Source organism: Zalophus californianus, chromosome 13, assembly GCF_009762305.2.
Source record: "Zalophus californianus isolate mZalCal1 chromosome 13, mZalCal1.pri.v2, whole genome shotgun sequence".
NCBI lineage: Eukaryota > Metazoa > Chordata > Mammalia > Carnivora > Otariidae > Zalophus > Zalophus californianus.
Window position 1 is genome coordinate 80,172,649 of NC_045607.1, and position 19,018 is coordinate 80,191,666.

Consider the following 19,018-nt stretch of genomic DNA (forward strand, 5'->3'; position numbering starts at 1 on the left):
GAATGCAGCTTGGATGGTCAGAAACAAACACCCAACTTAATTCGTTTGGTGATGAATAAATTAAATTAAGTTAAATTAAATTATTGCCTATGTGGTAAGAATACTCTCAGGGGGAAAATAACTGATTTCTTTTCCAGAAGCGCAAGAACAATTCAATAGAGGAAGGACACCCTTTCCAACAAATGGTGTGGGAGCCATTGGACATCCATAAAAAAAGAGAGAGAGAGAGCTTTGACCTAAGTTTCACACGTTACACAAAAATTAGTTCGATATGGATCACAAACTTTAAATGTTAAATGGAAAACTATAAATCTTCTTTTAAGAAAAAACAGAGGAGAAAATGTTCAGGGATTAAGGTCTATAAAAAGTCTGTCGATGTGACACCAAAAGCACAATCAATAAAGGAAAAAATTGAAAAACTGAACCACATTAAAATTTAAAGTGTTTGCTCTGAGAGAGATCTAGTAAGAGTAAAAAGCCAAGCTGCAAACTGAGAGGAAACATTTGAAAACCGTATATTTGACAAAGGAGTATATGAAGAATTCCCAAAACTCAACAATAAAAAATAAAAAATAAACAGTGTCAAAATGCAAAATAGTGGCAATATCAAATGCTGGCAAGCTTGTGGAGAAACTAGATTGTTTATACATTTATTATAGAAAAGTGAAGTAGTGATCTAGCTACTCTGGAAATAGCTTGACAGTTTCTTTGAAAACTCAGCATGCAACTACCATTTTTTTAAAAAGAGAGAAATTTTCATTGCTGTTATCATTTCATCTTCACACCGGTTTGTGAAACACAGCAGAATATTCAACTGTTACAATGCTGATGCAATAAATCCGTTATTACTCAGACATGCTCTCAATTATCTGCACCCAGATGATAAAATATAAGTCCATTTTCCAACTCTGTGAATATTTTTTAATTTCTTAATAATTTTAATATGCAAAATCTTATTTCATTAAATGACTACAATTTAGGATTCAAGCTCCTTTCCCTTGATACAGTTAAACCACTGCATTACACACACACACACACACACAATCAGAGTAGAAGAACCAATGACACACAATTGTCCTGCAAAATCATTTTATTTTCTACTGCACAAACATCTTTCTCAGGTAATGTTACTAGAACAGCCTGTTTATGAGGCTTTTATAGTTTGGGATAAATATAGTTTAAAAAAAAATTCTGTTATATGGAGTTGTGATATAAAAATGATTTATAGGCTATATTTTTCAAAAAGCATTTAGCTAGACTGTAATCCTGCTGAGAAAACTTTCCTGTTTAAGTCTATGATATGGAATGAAAAGATACGATTAAAAAATCTTCTGATCAAGAAGCTTGCGATCATCAAAGGAATGTTAGTCTCCACAGAGAGCCACCAGGATTTTTTCATAATCTCCCTTGGTTTCATCCTGTTGGTTAAGAAAGAGTATGCTTAATGATACCTGAAACCATAATCAACATACGGTATTTTTAATTATAGAAGAATTATGTATTTGTAGATTAACGGGTGGAGAACATATATCACGTTATATAAGCCCGAGGATCTTTTATAATTATATCATTTATTTAAGTAATACAATTAATATAGCAGATAACTGATATTTGTTAATTGATTATTACATAAAAAGCAACAGCTTTCAAGATTCAGATTATATTGATTATGTTGTATATTAGAGCCATTATTTTCCAAGAACTAAATGTCACACAGAATTGAGTGAGCTTAACACAGTATAATTTCATATCATAGTGAAGGCTATCTGACTCACTCACCAGGGAGAAACTGATAAGCCTGTGATTTTCTCACCTTTTCTTGGTAGATTTAGTTATCCGGTATAAGTGACAACTTAACTTGAATTAGTCATCTATCTTTCAGTCTTTCAATAAGTTTAAAACCCTTGACTTGTCTTCTTATTTTTAACATTATAATGAAAATTTAAACATGCATGTTTTATATTTTACATATCACAAAATTCAGAAAGCTTAGAATAATAAGTTTCTAATCTCTGATCAATATTCATTGCAAAATAAATCACTATATCTCCCTACTAAAATATTTTGCTTGCTAACTTTATGTATGGGAAACTAAATATTTCCATGGCTACTGAAAAATTTGTGTAGTTTTTCAGTAGAGAACTCACTAGTCCAGTGAAAGTTCAATTTACTTATAAATTACATATCCTAATATAACAAATTAATCTCACATCTAAAATCTACAGGTACATAAGTCAGATTTTCTCTTTGGAGAAGTTGCAAAAAGACTGCCATTTGTGGAGGTGGCATTATGAAAATCACAACATACCAGGATGGCTTGGCAGAGAGAGACACCATACAATTTCTGGTAGCATGCTTTGATGTCATTCATGTCAATTTCAGAACGGGAAACCATAATTCTGATCAATGTCTTATGACGAGTTCCAGAACCCTGTTTAAAGCAAATGATGGTAAATATCATATTCAGAGCATACTCTTAATAAAGCAGGTATGGGTTTGAATGGGAAGCTCTTTTGTTCATTCATTAAAACACACACACACACACACACACACACACACACGCACTTGACACAGGTGGAAATAAAATGGCAGGAACCCAACTGCTGCATCAGCTATACGGAAGAGCTTTTACAAACTCCTCATCGGTCTTCCACCATCCAGTCTTTCCTAGGTCTAAACTATTCAAAAATTACAAAAAACGTGAACCTTCTAAATTGCAAATCTGATCATTGAATCCATCTATTTAAAACCCTCCATGGTCTTTGGTTGCTTTTAGGATGAAAATGAATCATTTTATCTGGGTTTACAATGCCTGTCTAATTCCACACCCTCTTCTTCCACTGCACCATCCCTCTCATGACGCTTATTATCTTGAAAGAGTCATGCTAACTCTTTCCCTGGACCAACTTTATCCCTCCAACTCTGCTCTCACCTGGCTAATTCCTCTTCAAATATCTTAGTCTTAGCTTAGCGGACCGCAAGTCTACATTGATTCCTCCTGCTCTTCTGCCATACCAGGTATTCATCCTTACCCACCCAGGTAATTACCCCCCTAGATAGCAGCAAGCATGAGGTCTGGGACTCTACTGCCTACCACATGGTGGTGTAATGCCTATCATTTTAGCATTTCAGAAGGACTCTTCCTATTAATTGAAGGGTTAGATCTCTCTCCCTTCCCTCCCCCTTTTCTCTTGAGACCTCCTTATTTTGGAGTTGCAAAGGAAAAAAAAATACAACCTAATAACTTTCACAATACCTGTATACAGGCGGCATCCTGATGCATGCTAGAGAATAAGGTTCAAGTGAAGTGGCTGAAGTGGGATTGCAAATCTATCTCCATAACACCTTCCACTTCGTATTAAAATGACATTTTAAAATCTTAGCGTGAAATATGAATCCAGGGCATGGATGGCAGAATAATAAAAAAAGGCAAGTGAAACTTAGAAAGGAGGAAATTATAAAACCCACAACTTTAGCAGAAGTAGGTTACTAAAATCACACATTAAAAGAAAAAGTACAGAACCTTTCTCTACTGGCTCAGGTTTTATGCAAACAATGAGTAAACCACAAATTACTGACAAGCTCACCTTACTACCTTACCTGTAAAAAAACTACAACAAATCTGACAATTTTATTCCAATAAGTATGTGTATTGCCTCTTGCATTACATGGAACAGTGGTTCTTTTTAATGGGAAGATAGGAAAATAAGTGTGGCTTGCAAACAATACGAAGTTTTCTGTTTTTCTCTCCACAAACAATAATTTCGGCCCTCAGCAAAGCATAAAAATAGAATGTTACCTTCATGGCCTGATGAAGCTTCTCGGCAAAGAACATCGGTTTGCTTGTGGCACACTTCACTGCAAGACAGGCACACTTTAGCGGATATATTTACCATACGAGAAGAAAGATGCATGTGAAAGTTTTACCAGAAAGACTCCATTCTCCATTGCTGTTCCTCATCCCCCACTTAATAGGGGATACTTGGCCTATAAAAAGCTTTCTGTAGATGGTGGTCTTGAGGAATCTTCCCTCACAACATCACCATCTCCTCTATCTTAAATCCACTCAACAGCAACTTCAGTTCATGGTATTCTAGAATATCCTCTTCTTGGAAATGGGGAAACTGGCAGGTGTTAAAGGGCATATGGGCATACAGTAAATACTTTTTTGTGTGTCATAATAAGAATTTTTTTTTTCAAATGAAATAGGACTTGCCTTCAGTATACGGCAACTGCCATATAAAACACTAATAGACGCAGCCATGAGTAATATTCTCTACCTTGCTCCTCAAAGTGTGATCGATGGACCAAACGTATTGGCACAAACCTGGAGCTTGTTAGGAATGCAGAATCCAAAGGCCGCACTACAGACCTGCTAAATCAGAATCTGCATTTTCACGAGTTTTCCAGGGGTTTTATGAGCACATTCCCTGCTTTAGAACATAGGTTCCCGGGTTCTTGGAATAGCATGGGAGACCTTTAAAGGCTTTTTCTTCTGAAGACCTTTCCAGAAGCCCCTGGAGACCTACTGAGCTAATCCCTCTGGACTTGTCCAAGATGACTCAATCAGCAAGTGACAGACCAGGATCTGACTGTGCATTTATTTATTTCCAAACCCCATGTTCTTAGTGATCACTCTGACTTTCCCTGAGCCATGCATCACTTGGCATAAGTAAATGCTCAGAAAGCATTTCCCATCTGTCCATCTTTTTGAAGAATTGTTATTTTATTATAATATTATAAATATCATACTGCGTATTCAAATATCATATTATTTAATATATTTTAATGTAATTATTAAGATGGCCATCATAGACCGTTAGCTAAATATTTATAGCCGTTATCTTCCACATTGCCTCTATATAAGACATAAGTTTATTATATCTTAGTTTTTTGGGTCTTTTTCATTTTTATTTTATTTATTTATTTATTTTTAAGGAGACTCCACACCCAGCATGGAGCCCAACCCAGGGCTTGAACTCAGGACCCTGAGACTAAGAGGTGAGATCAAGAGTCAGAAGCTTAACCAACTGAGCCACCCAGCGCCCCTGTTTTTTGTTGTTGCTGTTGTTTTTAACTGTGGGACAGCACTGACCGTTTCCGGTTAGGAAAGCCGCCCCTTCCCTGACCACACACCGAGAGCTGCGAGGCGTTTCTCAATGTTTCCCTGACCACGTACCGATCGCCGTGAGGCATTTCTCAATGTCACCTTTCACCTCCAGGTCCAGGACTTTGTTCATGTCGTGATTACTGTACTTGCTGTACTTCTGAAACACTGAACATTGAATTTAAACTAAGAGAGGTACAAAGCATCCTATTCCTCAGCAAACTAGCAAAAGCAGGGGAACTGACGCAAAGCCTTCTTTGGAATGACTGAATTTCAAAACACACATCTTAAAGCTAATTCTTCAACTGGGTAAATTTTGGATACTTCATATGTTTTCCTAGGAATGTAACTCATGTGGCTATTTCCTGTATATTTGGGGGAAGTTTTCGCAAGTGTTGACATTTATTAGAACTGGCATGTGATTGACAACTGTGACACTTACTACATCAGAGCTAAATGCCATACGGAATGGATCTTCCCTTATATAAAGATCTGTGGAGTAGATGTCTCTTATTTTTATCCTTAAAAATCAGAAGGTGCTATTATAAGATAATGAACTTCCAGCAATCATTAGGACTTCCCCCTTTGCCTTGGAAAAGGGGAACTGCCCTTTGCATGCTAGAGAATACAGTTCAAGTGAAGTGGCTGAAGAGGGATTGCAAATCTATCTCCATAACACCTTCCACTTCCGTATTAAAATGACATTTTAAAATCTTAGAATGAAATATGAATCCAGGGCATGGAAGACAGAATAATGACCAGGATCTGACTGTGCACTTACTTATTTCCAAACCCCATGTTTGGAAATGGATCTTCCCTTATATAAAGATCTGTGGAGTAGATGTCTCTTATTTTTATCCTTAAAAATCAGAAGGTGCTATTATAAGATAATGAACTTCAAGCAATCATTAGGACTTCCCCCTTTGCCTTGGCTTCCAAACGGGTCAGAGCTAAGTCTAGGGCTCGAAGGAAAGAACTCTTGTTTCTTTGTGTTTGGGAGCATCTCTATGCTTTTTTTTTTTTTTTCCTTTTTTCCACTTAGCCCTGAGTTTAATGTTTTACTTCATTGTAATTTCATTCTGTTGTATGTGTATATTTTGTCACACCTATTCCACATATTTTGGGGGAGTAGAAATCGTCAAGATAATTAAGTAATGTTCTGCCTGCCAAAGTCACAAAGGGTGTTTCAAATATTATAAAATGGTGGCTGTACAAAGTTGGACAAATGCACAAATAGCAGTAAAGGGTCAGGAGCACTACAGTCACTTGGTATGAGAGTGACACTGATTAAGGCTTCTCTCTTTCCTTTCTTTTATTTGTTCTCAAAAAAATGCATCTACTATAAACAGTTTTCAGGAATTTTTTTTTCTTACCTTGGCGAAGATGGGGATAGGTTCTGGTGGTAAGGATGGTAATGAACACATTCACATCTGTCCCTTTTCTCCTTTCTCCTGCTTCATATAAAGCCTATCAAGAAACACAAACATAGGGGTGCCTGGGTGGCTGAGTGTCTGCCTTTGGCTCAGGTCATGAATCCAGGGTCCTGGGATGCAGCTCTACATCGATCGCCCCTGCTCACTGAGCCCCCTGCTTCTCCCTCTCCCTCTGCCAGTCCCCCTGCTTGTGCTCGCTCTCTCTCTCTCTCTCAAATAGATAAATGAAACCTTTAAAAAAAAGAAACGTAAACATTTGACTATCTGCTGACTTGACACTTGCACAAGAATGTTAGATCTCTTCAAAGATTTTCTAGGCAGCTGCTTTGTGTCCAATTCAATCATAGTAGGCAATGCTGAGAATGCAAGTTCCTTAAAGATAGGGACCTTAGTTTGTCAAGTATCTTCCACAGTATGTCTCAAGGCACCTTGCAAACAGTAGACTGAATATATTTTTGCAGAATAAATATTTGCTGGATTAAATTGCTTTCAGATTATGCTCTATATCATGGCAACTCCGTGGAACTCTCTAAAAACTTTTTTTTTTTACTCTTAATTGTTCAAAGTAACTATCAGCAAGTGGTACTAATACATCGATAATACAAACATAACCTAGATCTTGAATTTTGATATTAAAATTTCTGGATTCAAATTCTGACTCTGCAACTTAGCTGCTCTGGACTGTTAGATAAACAATTTAACCTTATGAAACTGCCAACTTTCCTCTTTTGTAACTGGAAAAGGTAATCCTTGCCTTATTATCACAGGCATGCTCTGTTAACTTTGAAATGTTAATTGCCATCATCCTCCTGGGCCACGCTAATCCATGTAGCTGCCATAAATATACATCTGACAGCCCTGATATAGTCTTAAAATGGAAAGCAAATTCAGAAATGTCACAAGCAAATAAGAATCATTTTTTATTATGGGCAGTTAGTCAAATATTAACTTTTTTTTTATATGCTTGCACAATTTCTATTAAAATGGCCAAACTTCTGATGGACATAAGTTATTTTGGACTTTTCAAGCAAACGTGGTGTATATGCATTTTTTTCAACAAAAAGTTAATGCGTACCTTTTATGTGAAAGATAATGTTCTGGTATTATGAAGGGAGTGGGTATGGACACATAAGTTTCTCTCCTATTAACTCACTGTGATGAATTTATAGACGTAATACCATCCCATGAGGAAAGCATATGCAAATAATAGTCAGTTTGTTTGTTTGTTTTTTTTTACAGAAATTCCAGGCCCTAAAATGGCACAATTTTTCTAATGTTGCCAAGGGACTGGTGTATAAATAACCAACAACCTCACTGACACTATGTATGTCAGTATACTTGAAAGTATATAAAAAGGTTATTATAATTTTTATAATTATAAGATCATTACTATAATGTCTTTACAATATAAACTTACGGCTATAAACCACTCCATTGTTCACTCTTAAATGAATGTTTGATATGCTTACTCTTTCCACTTAACTTAAAAAATTATTTTTCCCTTTCTTATACATAGTAGGATAAAAATTCAGAGTTTTCTCAACAAAACAGTTAAGAATGACAAATCAAATTCTCATTCTTTTCTTTCCATCCTTTCCCACTTTGTAAATAGTGAAATCTTTTAAAAACATAAAGACCACATTTTTGTCTCTTGAGCTATTCAAGTACAGGAGGGTGTGCATCATTCAGGGAATGAACGTTAGGGGCCATTGGTCTCTCAGAAGGTCTTAGATTTGCTTTCAAATAAAGGCATCAAGTGGTAACCCCATCCAACACAGGAACTATCTGACACAGGAAGGTCAACTCCAGGAGTATTTGTAAGCACTTGCTTACCCTAGCATCTGAATCAGCCAAGTCGTCATTCAAGCCAAAATCCTCAGATCGGTCACCCTGAAAAAAAATCCCATTCTGTGGTAAGTTGTTTTCTTAGCATGTAATCACATGATTTGCTTTAGTTCCCTTAAAATCAGATAAATACTGCTTTTTTGAGAAAAAGAGAATCAAGTGCTTATTTCGTGAGAGAGGGCATCTCCTTTTACTTTTCATAAAGGAAGAGGTATGTCCTGAATTAGATGAGGTTGTACCTTAGCCAGAGAAAGCAGAGCATTCCGATAATCTCCAGATGTGTCTGAGGTGATATCTTTAGCTAGATCTCTCTTCAGTTCTGAGGAACGAGAAAAGTGTATTTTGCAGTAAACTGGTGATAAACTGGCACCCTAGCAACTTGAGTGCTATCTGGTAACAGCGTGCATGCCCCAGACACGTGCCAAACAATGAAGAAATATTTTACTATGTAGACTTTCCAAAGCCTCATCATTAACATCAATGACATTCAGTTTTAAGAAATGTGTATTAGATTTAGTTTCCAACTAAGGTAACTTGGACTGTTGGGTATTAAAACGTACCTTCTCTATAGACTCTGTTAATTTCTCTGATTTCTTTGTTAGTTCTTGATACCAAAATTTCATCCAGAGTGTCTTCATCAGTTCCAAGGCCCTGAGTTAAAAAATAAATGTAAGAAAAACTTTGTTCAAGAGCGTCTGCTAGTTTTTGGGTCTCAGAATTCACTTGAATCTAGCATTTAGTAAATTTCCCACACTATTTAGTAAATATCCACAATATTTAATACTTACAATAAACTCTATTATATTGCTCTAAAAACAAAATGGGTTTAAAGCCATTATTTTGCACAAAGATATAAAAAGTGAGGTATAGGATACATGCAGTGACAGATAATATAAGGAGATTGGAAATAATACAGCTGCTAACGTCCACATTTCATTCATTCATTCATTCATTCATTCACTTATTTTATGCCCGCTGATTGGCATACCCTGTACTAGGTGTGAGGGTATAACAAGATGTATTAAGTAGACTTGACCTATACAGTCCGTGGAGGAAAGGAATTTTGCTTAAATCAGGTTATTTACCTTCATGGCAGCACGAAGTTCATCAGCATCAAACTGGGCTGGAGTTTTTAATAGAGCCAAAACAACTTCCTCGAGGTGACCAGAAAGGGCTTTCTTCAGAGCTTCATCCAGGGGCTATAACGAAGAGATTATAGAGTTAAGGCTTCTAGTAAGTAACATGCTGGGCAATAGAGCAATGTGGGGTTACCTAACATTTAGGTAATCTTACTACTGATTTTTAAATCCAGCCATCTTTTAGAGCTCCTTTCATTCAGATACAAAATACGACATTTAGAATGTTACCTTCATTTTTTTAGATAATACAGTGATTACAATGCAATGTACTGCATTCATTGATAACTTCTGAAAGGATTTCTTTAAGGGTTCTCTTGATCTTTTACAGGGGGAGGAAATCACAAAGCTCAAAACATAGGGGTTTTTGTATATGGATAGAAACAGAAGTAAGAATGCTTTAAAAAGAATGCATTAATAATTTTTCAGCCTTTGGAGTTTGCAGTGATCAAATAAGCACCGTAATCAGACATTGGCATTAGATCATTTTCTAACTGCACGCCTTAAAAAAATTACCCATTTTTGGCATAAAAAAATACAAAGCTTACTTTTAAAGTAGAATTATATGTATAAACTTTACATTTAGACATGAAATTGCTGTTTAAATTTCAGCAGAAGACACACGTCAATCAGAACATATTCCTTATTGCCAATAGTACCCTTGATATTCGTTATATTCAAATTAAAAACTGGTCTCCATTAGAGAAGTCATCTGCAAAGAACCAAGACAGCTAATGTCTGAAACCAGAAATTTGCTAGTATTGATTACATTGCAACCAAGTGGATAAACACTGTAATTCTAGTCTTGGTTGTAAAGGGAACACAGTGTTAGAGACTGAAAAAAACTAGGTAACTGGGCTTCAAAATCCGTGTTTAGACATAAGTGTAATTGAAATCGAATATCTAAATTTCCAACTCCAACCTACCTTCCCTTTTTCCTGGAGATAGGCTGCTTTGATCTGCTGACGCTGTGCATTGTTCCTCTTAGTTAGAATGTCAATGATGGTTGCTTCATCCACACCTGAAAATAAAAGGCCACAAGGCTTTAAAATCAATTTTCTTCCTCATCAGTAATGGACATAAAATAATTAATTCCCAAGATGGCCCAAATGAAGTTCTAGGAAGCCAAGAAATAGAAAATGACAGAAGCCTAGGACATGGAGGTGACATTAAAGGGAAGCACTTCAGATGGCACTCTATCCATTTGAAGGAGAAAGAAAGAGGAAATTGTTCCCAGCCCTCTGTGCTGCGGTGTTTGATCCTGCCTGAAACCCTAAATGTGAGCAGAGGTGTTGATTTCAGCATTGAATTTCTGCTAGAAATGAGCTGGTAAAAATACCAGTCGTCTCAACAGAGATTCTCCTGATTTGCCCCACATTTCCTAAGTGTTGAGAAAGGAAATATATCTTTGTTTGACAAAGAAATCTTTTTTATCTTCAAAATGAAACAGACTTTTTCCACCACATATGTCCCCTTTTTGATAGCCATTCAAATGGCCATTCTGAAATGTCCCGGAGGGTTCTGTTTTGGGAAGACGTAAATACCTTTAACTGTTATAGCGTTATGCAAGGCAGCAACATCCGAGGATGGATTGAAGGTAGGATAGGGGCTCACTGCTGACCCAGGACCACCTTTGGATCCTTTCACAGTTTTCTGTGGATAAGAGAGAAATAGAGTCATGTCCACTCACTCTCATTAGTTTTCCGCTATTTAACCAAGTTATTGTATGGTCACTTGACTTACAATGTATTCCTGCTCTTCATTTTCAATAAACCAGGCCTGTTTGAGGAATTCTGATACCATTGCCATTTTTAAAGAAGTATCTGGAAAGAAAACAGGTAGATGCTATTACAAAACACAAACCTACCACACATTTATATCACTCTACTCTCTCGCATACGCAAGACACAGAGTAGCCTTGACCTTACTTTTGGATTAATTTTAGGAGCATAACAAAATGCTAGATGTAAGCTTTTTGCAAGGAAAGTCTAACCCTTGAACAGAAACCCCCTAGCCTCCACTCAGACATTTGGCTCTTTCTTAGCATATTCAGTCCTAACCTTTAGGGGTCAGATGATTCTACAAGTAAGCATATAGGCTGAAGAGAGGGGCTGGCGATTGATTTTACTGATCTAAATTTATACACCATTCGCCATAGGCCAAACACTGAGGGTTCAGGAAATACTGAAACATCATCCGTGCCTCAGCTAGTGTGTGCTTCCTGTGGGAAAAGACGAAAGCTAAGGGGTCGTGCTGGCTGATCTGAGCCTCTCTTGAAATGAGTCAAGATTAACCTGACAAAAAAGTTAAAGAGAACAAAACAGAGAGAAGGTTGTCATATTTGGGACACGGAAGGAAGTCTACCGAAGCAAAGAGTGTTGACAGAAGCCCAATCAAAGAAGTCTAAATGTATCTCCAAAGCTTTAGGAAAACATGAATGGATTTCTAAAAAGAGAGCAGCATGATTCCTTTTATATTTCAGAAAGATCACTCATCCTATATCATAGAGAGTGGCTAAGAGATGGGCAGGATGAAAGATTAGAGACTGCTTAGTAGGCCTTTAGAGAATCTGCGTAGGATTGGTGGGGGCTTAAAGAAAAGTAATGGCTAGAGAAACAGCATAAAGTTTTACATTTATAAGGTAAAACCATCTGTGGCAGTCTGCTATCTGTCTCAAAATTCAGATTCAGACTCAAAATGCTAAAGAAGTTTGATAAAGATTCAGAAATACCATCTGAATATGGTATTTCTCCCTCAAATAATTCAGTTTCCTTTTCCATTCCTTAGTATAAAATTACTTCAGCATTTGGAGTAATTGCTACACTCACATTTCTTCCTAGTTGAGCCATCCTAAATACTAGTCCTTCGTGTTTTTCCACCCAACACAAAAAACCCACATTTTCTAAAGGGTTCTTTGTTCTGACAGGAAGCATCAGGGTGAAAATGCAACATAGATGCCCGCTTTTGGCAAATCCTACCTTGAAATTTTTTGAATTGCTATCATGGTTCAGCAGTATTTTTATTTGATCAACCATGTATATTTTTAAAACCTGAAGCACGTTTCAAACCTAATGCGTTCCCTGTTTTGTCCACAAAAGAAGCTATCAGTGATCCTTTTTGTCTGGGGATTTGTTTTTAGGAGTCCATACTCAAGGTCAGTGTAGCTCTCCATACCCTTTGTTTATCCCTCTGGAGACTATGACCGTGAATACATCTGAAAGAGTTTGGAAGGGTAATCTCAGTAGTTTTAAATTCTTGATATGAAGCTAAATGAATCATGAGGACTAAAACCCATAACCTGATTTTTCAACAGCATGTTCAGACAAAGTATTTCAGCCACACCTGCTGAAAAATAACCTCAGTTTCAAGTAATGAGATTAAATACGTGAGGGAAATCATATCTAGAGCAGAAACTATCTCCACTTAATTATCATGGGGATTGTTCAAATTACTATTCTGTCATCTGTGAGAAGAACCAATATATTGTGCATTCATTTAAAGTAATCTCTTCCCCACCCCCCAGCAACTGATAAATTTGAAGTTATTTCCTGAGGTAAAGTCATGATGTACAATTTTGCACGAGGTTTTAGTTCCCATTACAGTCGTAATCTGGTGCAATTGCTGTTGGCATGTGGAGTTTCATTTTCCAATTATTTAATTGGCACATCCAGAGCTTCTAGCAATTTCTGGCAAGGTTTCAGGTATTTGAAATTTCCATTTTTATAATCTCATCTATGCCCTTCATAAAGTAGAAGCCTCAAAATGACTGATGTGATTGGTCACTTAGCAAAGAACTTTCCCCTCAGTGAAAGAGGCATTCCAGTATTTCCACTCTTTTCAGTTGGAAACAAAACAAAACAAAAAAACTTCAAGAGAGACCAGAGACTAAGGATATTGTCAGTTTTAAAAATGAATCTCACAACTTCAAAATAAATTTTGTGAAAACTTTACTGTGCTTCATTTTTCCACTTCTAAAAAATGCTCACATAATGCATCAATTTCTTTACATAACACAAAACAACAAAAATAAGGGGGTTGAATAATGTATGTGACACAACAGAGTCTATAGAGGAGACAGCTTTGGAACGTATCTTCTGAGTTTTTAGATCTTATAGTCTGAAATAATTTGGATGTTCTAAAAGCACAGTCTGGAAAAGAAAATTAGTCTGAATAGACTATCTCAGAAAAGCAATGAGAGGAAAACAGAATCTCAGTCCAGCCAAATAATATCTACTAGCCCTTAGCTTCAAGACACAGGGATAGTGGCAGGATATAAGAAATTGCCCTGGAGGAAAGAGATTTTATCAGGTACTAATAGTTAATTGTTTAATGTCAACTGCATATACTAGTAGAAATCTTTAACAGTTGCAACATACCTTAGAAATACCACAGCAAAAGTACTTTGGCCAAAACAAAGTGGGGGAGTGGGACACCTGGGTGGCTTAATCGGTAAAGCCTCCAACTCTTGATTTCTGCTCCAGTGGGGATTTCAGGGTCAGATCAAGCCCCCATCAGGCTCCACACTGGGCGTGGAGCCTGCTTAAGGTTCTCTCTCTCTCTCTCCACCTCTGTCCCTCCCCCATACACTTCTGTCTTTCTGTCCATCCCTCCCACACCCCCACAGTGCACACATTCTCTCTCAAAAAAAAAAAAAAAATTTTTTTTTTTCTTTTTTGGCCAAATTGAATTGCTAAACCATTCTGTCTCTTCAGTAATTACCCTCTGGATGAAAACTAGCATTTTGTACTTGATAAAACCGATTCAATAATTGGAAGGTAACACTTGGCTTAATTATAGATAAATAATGCATACAAAGATATTCTATAGACTGCTACATGTTATACAAATGTCAGATGCTATTATTCTTCAGAGAATAATTTGGTCTAGAAAATAGAACTGTACAGTTAAAAAAAATAAAGTAGGTAACCCTATGAATTCACACAAGATTTTCTTTATTCTGGCTTTTTTTTTTTTTTAGTTGCAACATTTATAGTAGGTTCTTAAGAGTTTATTTTATTAATATACCTTGGCTCACTATATATCTAATCTGGCTACTACTGAGCTCTGAAACCAAGCTTATCTCAGTTCTTAACATCATCTAATTTGAAGATGAAATTGGTCATTTATGGGTTGACTTATATGGAAATTGGGAATATTACTGAGTTTCTTCTAATAAATGATCTGTTTGTGAACATTCACTGCCAATCAATCTCCTTTATCTGTGCATAAATGTGTAACTTTCTAGAGATGGGTATTTTTTTTTTTTTTTGGTATATTGTGTTTCAGAAGAGAGCTTTCTTCATCTCAGTCAGCAAGGAATTAAAGAGGGCAAATACGCATAAAAAGTATGCCCAGGATGTTAAGTACAATGCAGGAGCCATGCTTGCTGAATTATAAGATAAAGGTATTCCAGAAATGGTACATTAGTAATTGCACCAGCTCAAAATTTGAGAAACTAAGGCTTGTATCAAAGTTAGTTTCCTGATTTTTCAAAAACTGCACTATTGTTGTGTCCTTGTTTTTTAATATATACAGACAGAAGTAAGCTAGGGGCATAGGGACATCACATCTGTAGTGTTCTCTCAAATGTTCCAGAAAAAATATAGTGAGAGGGTGGAAGGGGTAAGAGAACAAACAAATGTGGCCTATTAGCCATTGGGGGATCTGGGTGTAAAGGATATGGTAATTCTGTGCAATATTCTTGCAACTCTTCTGAAGGATTGAAATTATTACAAAAGTTGGTTGTTGTTTTGTTGTTCATCACAATTTCTATCTCTTGGCCTCATGAAAGACTACTTCTAAGATCTGTGACAGAAGCTGAGTTTTGGGGTGTCTCATGCCTTCCTAGAATGATCTAGAATGATCAGTTATACAGTCATACCAGCAGCAACCAATCGGTTGCACAGGACAACACCCTTATTCCCATTCTCTACCTGGGAAAAAACAGTGTGATTTCCTGGCCGTGTTGTAGACAGAAGTGGCAAGCATCAAGTCATACATAAATCCATGCCTTCCGATTGCATATTCTTTTAAACTAATGACCCAAAGACAGTGGCAGGGGTGTTATTTTTAATAGCTCACACTTGAGAATCAAATTCATTAAGTGAACCCATGGAGACTGGGGCAAGGTTTGCCCAAGTCGTCGTCGGGTGTTTATTTTTCAACAAGTCCTTCCCACACCTACCCGTGTGAGAGAAGGCAATTAGACTATACAACGGCATGATTTATGAAGAACCACTTTATGAAAGGTAGTCATCTTTATGAATGTTTTGCTTCTGGGTCTTTGGACAGGGTGTTTCCTTTGCCTGGAATGCTGTTTCTTCCTCCACATTCGCTCTCCTATGCCAAACTGTTCCTTCTAAAAGGACTCAGCATAGACCTCTTCACATCCTCCAGAAAACTTTCATTGGTTCAACACTCGGCTGGGTGCTCTCCCAAGGCACCCTCCTTTTCCCCTACACTAGCCCCTACCGTTCTGGATTGTCACTTTCTGTTGACCTATCTATATTCCCTGGCAGCATTACCCGGAGAGCAGTGCTATTCCACCGTCCCTTACGTACCTCCAATCCCTAGCATTTGCTATGGTAAGAAGTGTTATTGAATGGCTAAACAGTGTATCAGTGCTAATTACTTAGGAAACATATCTATACACTTAACGAATATTTTCCCCTAACTATAAGATGTAAAAATAAGAATTGAGGAGTGCTGAGGCCTATTTTGATTCTCTTTAACTGACTGTATGGCCTCCAGAAAACATTTAACTTCTCCAAGGGTCTTCATTTGTAAAAATAAGCATGTTGGAATAAACAGCATCTAAAATGCATGAGAGTTCTGAAGTGCCTGTCTCAAACTTCACCTTGTGTGGATGGAGGTGGAGCAAATTAGCATAATTAAGGAAGATATCATATAAATTTTATCTGTTCTGATCTTCCTGATAAAATTTTGTCCTGTGTTCAAGAAAAATGAACTCATTTACTCCAGAAACCGCTTTGTGTTTATCACCGAAAAATAATAGTTCCATTGGTTTAGCTATTTAGCTCTGATTTTAAATACCACTCTAGGGTCTAGGGAATATTAAGAACAACCAACTCAGCAAACTAACATCATACACAGAAATGAAACTTTGCAGATCTTTTGATCGAGAAAGCACTTAATAAGCCTGAAACTCTTGAATAATGTTATTTTGAACTGTTTTGTCCACATCAGTCTGATGTTGGCTAGCTGCCTCATGTGGTTGAGCCCAGGGCCAGGGTGGTAACATAACTTCTGGAGAGGAGACCATTTCAGAATTATGAAACCAGCCCTTTACCACATTTGCATCATTTTACAATGTGCCTTCTCTTCCAGCTACCAAAATACATTCCCGGGTGCAGAGGGGGAATGTTACTTTTTCAAAGTCCATGTATAATTTTAGACACAAACAGAGCAAGAAAAAGTACACCTTTCTTCATCAAGCTAGCATTAAAAGTGAGACATCAGGACATTTAATTTAACATTCAAAATGGGCTAAGAGAAAAATTCTTGCTATGAACAATAGCCAGATATATTATGATTCAAATTCTCTCACTTTTGCAAATATATCCAACGCCAGTAAAAACTCTGCTTTAAATTTGCTTTGTGCTTTTCTAAGGAGTTTTATGGCCATTAGTTCTCATTCACAATCTAGATGTTACTAAGTAGAATAATTTTTGGAGGACCCAATTGGCATCCACAGGAAGAACTTATCGGGCACCATCCAGAAAATATTTCCCTTCCCCTTACGTTTTCAAAGCAGCACTGGAAAAGCCTGCCTATGACACAGACTACAGGAATAAGAATATGGCCACACCCTCTTTAAATGAAATGATTAATAAACGGATCTTCTTATTTATTTATGCTGCATGAATAAACATAACGTAATTTCAGTTGTTAATTACAAAGGGCATGATTATCACTATGATGTCTGAATCTATTTGATTTTTACCAAAAAAGAAAATAAAATAGTCCTGTTTTGAAACAGTTTCCTGAAACCCACCTCTGGCACTTCTGTTCTTCTATGCTAGCTGCCCCCAAGTATCCACCCTCCATCATGATTTCCATGTAAGACACACAGAGCTCTTGGAAATGTCTAACTTAGTAGGAGGAAAACACATTCTTTCCTTTTTTTTCCCGTGGTAACTCACCAACAGTACAAAATAAGCCAGTATTAAGCAAACTGTCCATATGTGTAAAACTCTTATTTCTTAACTAAGTAAAATAAAACATTACGGTTTTGTGGTTTCCAAAATATAAATACCCAATGTGATTTTACAGAAAGATTTATCAAAACATATGAAATGCAGCCAGCGATAAACCCTGGAGAAGCAGTAACATGTAACATCAGGATGGGAAAAGTTTTACAAACAATCAAAACTAACTAAAAAGAAAACTAAGACTTACCCTTTTTCCCCACCTTCTTCCAAAGCACTAAAGAGAGGTTCTTCTCTGAACGTTTCCCACTAGAACTGAAGCGTTGTGCTTCTGATTTTATAGAGTTTGAAAGGGGGCCACACCTAGCAACCAGAAGTTAGTAATTGGTTGCCCTTTGTTTGAAATACGTGGCTCAGCCTTGCCTGAAACAAAGTGAAACAAGTCTTGCAAAACTACTCACTAAATCAACTCCTAGCTGACAGCACAAAGGGGGAAAAAAAAACCCGGAAGGACAGACTTTTTTTTCTTTTCTCTTTAGTTTGCATTGCCTTTTTCCAGAAAAAGTAAAATGCAATAGATTTTCAAGTATGCAGTACTGTTTACCCCATTCCTGCTACTAATGTTTGGCACCCTTCTTTAAACAGATTGTAAAATGAAAAATGTATAAACTTCAAAATAACCCAAGAAAACCCTTTCATTTTGAATCCAAGCTCCATCACCTATTACTATGTGACCTTGGGGACATATTTAATTTCCCTGAACCTGTTTCTACTCTTGTAAAATAGGATAATAAAATCCAAGCTGTCTAAACACTAGAATTCTTGTGACAATTGAGAAATAATATATTTTCGTAAATTTTAACATCATGCAGTGCTGATTAAGTTTTATTTACATTTTACCAGCCTTAAAATAAAAGACTTCTTGGGGCACCTGGGTGGCTCTGTTGGTTGAGCCTCCGACTCTTGATCTTAGCCCAGGTCCTTGATCTCAGGATTGTGAATTCAAGCTCTGCACTGGGCTCCTCACTGGGCATGGAGACTACTTAAAAAAATAAAATAAATAAAATAATAAAATAAAATAAGATAAAACATAAAATAAAATAAAATAAAATAAAATATAAAATAATAAAATAAAAAATACTTCTTGTGCTTGCATATAGCTTGTGGATATAAATAAGAAATATAAAAGAAATAAACTCCAGATCGTCCCCAAATTGTAAACAAAGTCAGTGCTAGAAATATGATCATTATGACATTCAAAAAAGGCATTGGCATTCGAAGAAGGCCTATTTACAGTAATTCCTTTATATAGAATCAGTTTTACAGGTA

The 19,018-nt window shown here is 36.6% G+C and overlaps 1 protein-coding gene across 1 annotated transcript; it reads right to left on the minus strand.

The window, feature by feature from the left end:
- Positions 1-1,072: 1,072 nt before the first annotated feature.
- On the minus strand, positions 1,073-18,090 carry ANXA1 (annexin A1). The gene is made up of 13 exons (XM_027616622.2): positions 17,940-18,090; positions 11,265-11,344; positions 11,066-11,174; positions 10,448-10,542; positions 9,471-9,584; positions 8,946-9,036; positions 8,625-8,704; positions 8,374-8,430; positions 6,481-6,574; positions 5,180-5,275; positions 3,800-3,858; positions 2,309-2,431; positions 1,073-1,418 (listed from the first exon to the last, which is right to left on the minus strand). Exons 2-13 carry the CDS (start codon positions 11,328-11,330, stop codon positions 1,365-1,367), a joined length of 1,038 nt encoding a protein of 345 aa, XP_027472423.1. The 5' UTR covers positions 11,331-11,344; positions 17,940-18,090; the 3' UTR covers positions 1,073-1,364.
- Positions 18,091-19,018: the final 928 nt, after the last annotated feature.

Excerpts from the sequence above, each read along its gene's own strand:
- ANXA1 (XM_027616622.2), bottom strand. The coding sequence starts at position 11,330 with ATGGCAATGGTATCAGAATTCCTCAAACAGGCCTGGTTTATTGAAAAT. Across the intron at positions 8,431-8,624 it reads CTCTGCTTTCTCTGGCTAAG|GGTGACCGATCTGAGGATTT; the intron begins GTACAACCTCAT and ends ATTTTTTTTCAG. Across the intron at positions 6,575-8,373 it reads TGGCTGATTCAGATGCTAGG|GCTTTATATGAAGCAGGAGA; the intron begins GTAAGCAAGTGC and ends GTTTCTTGATAG.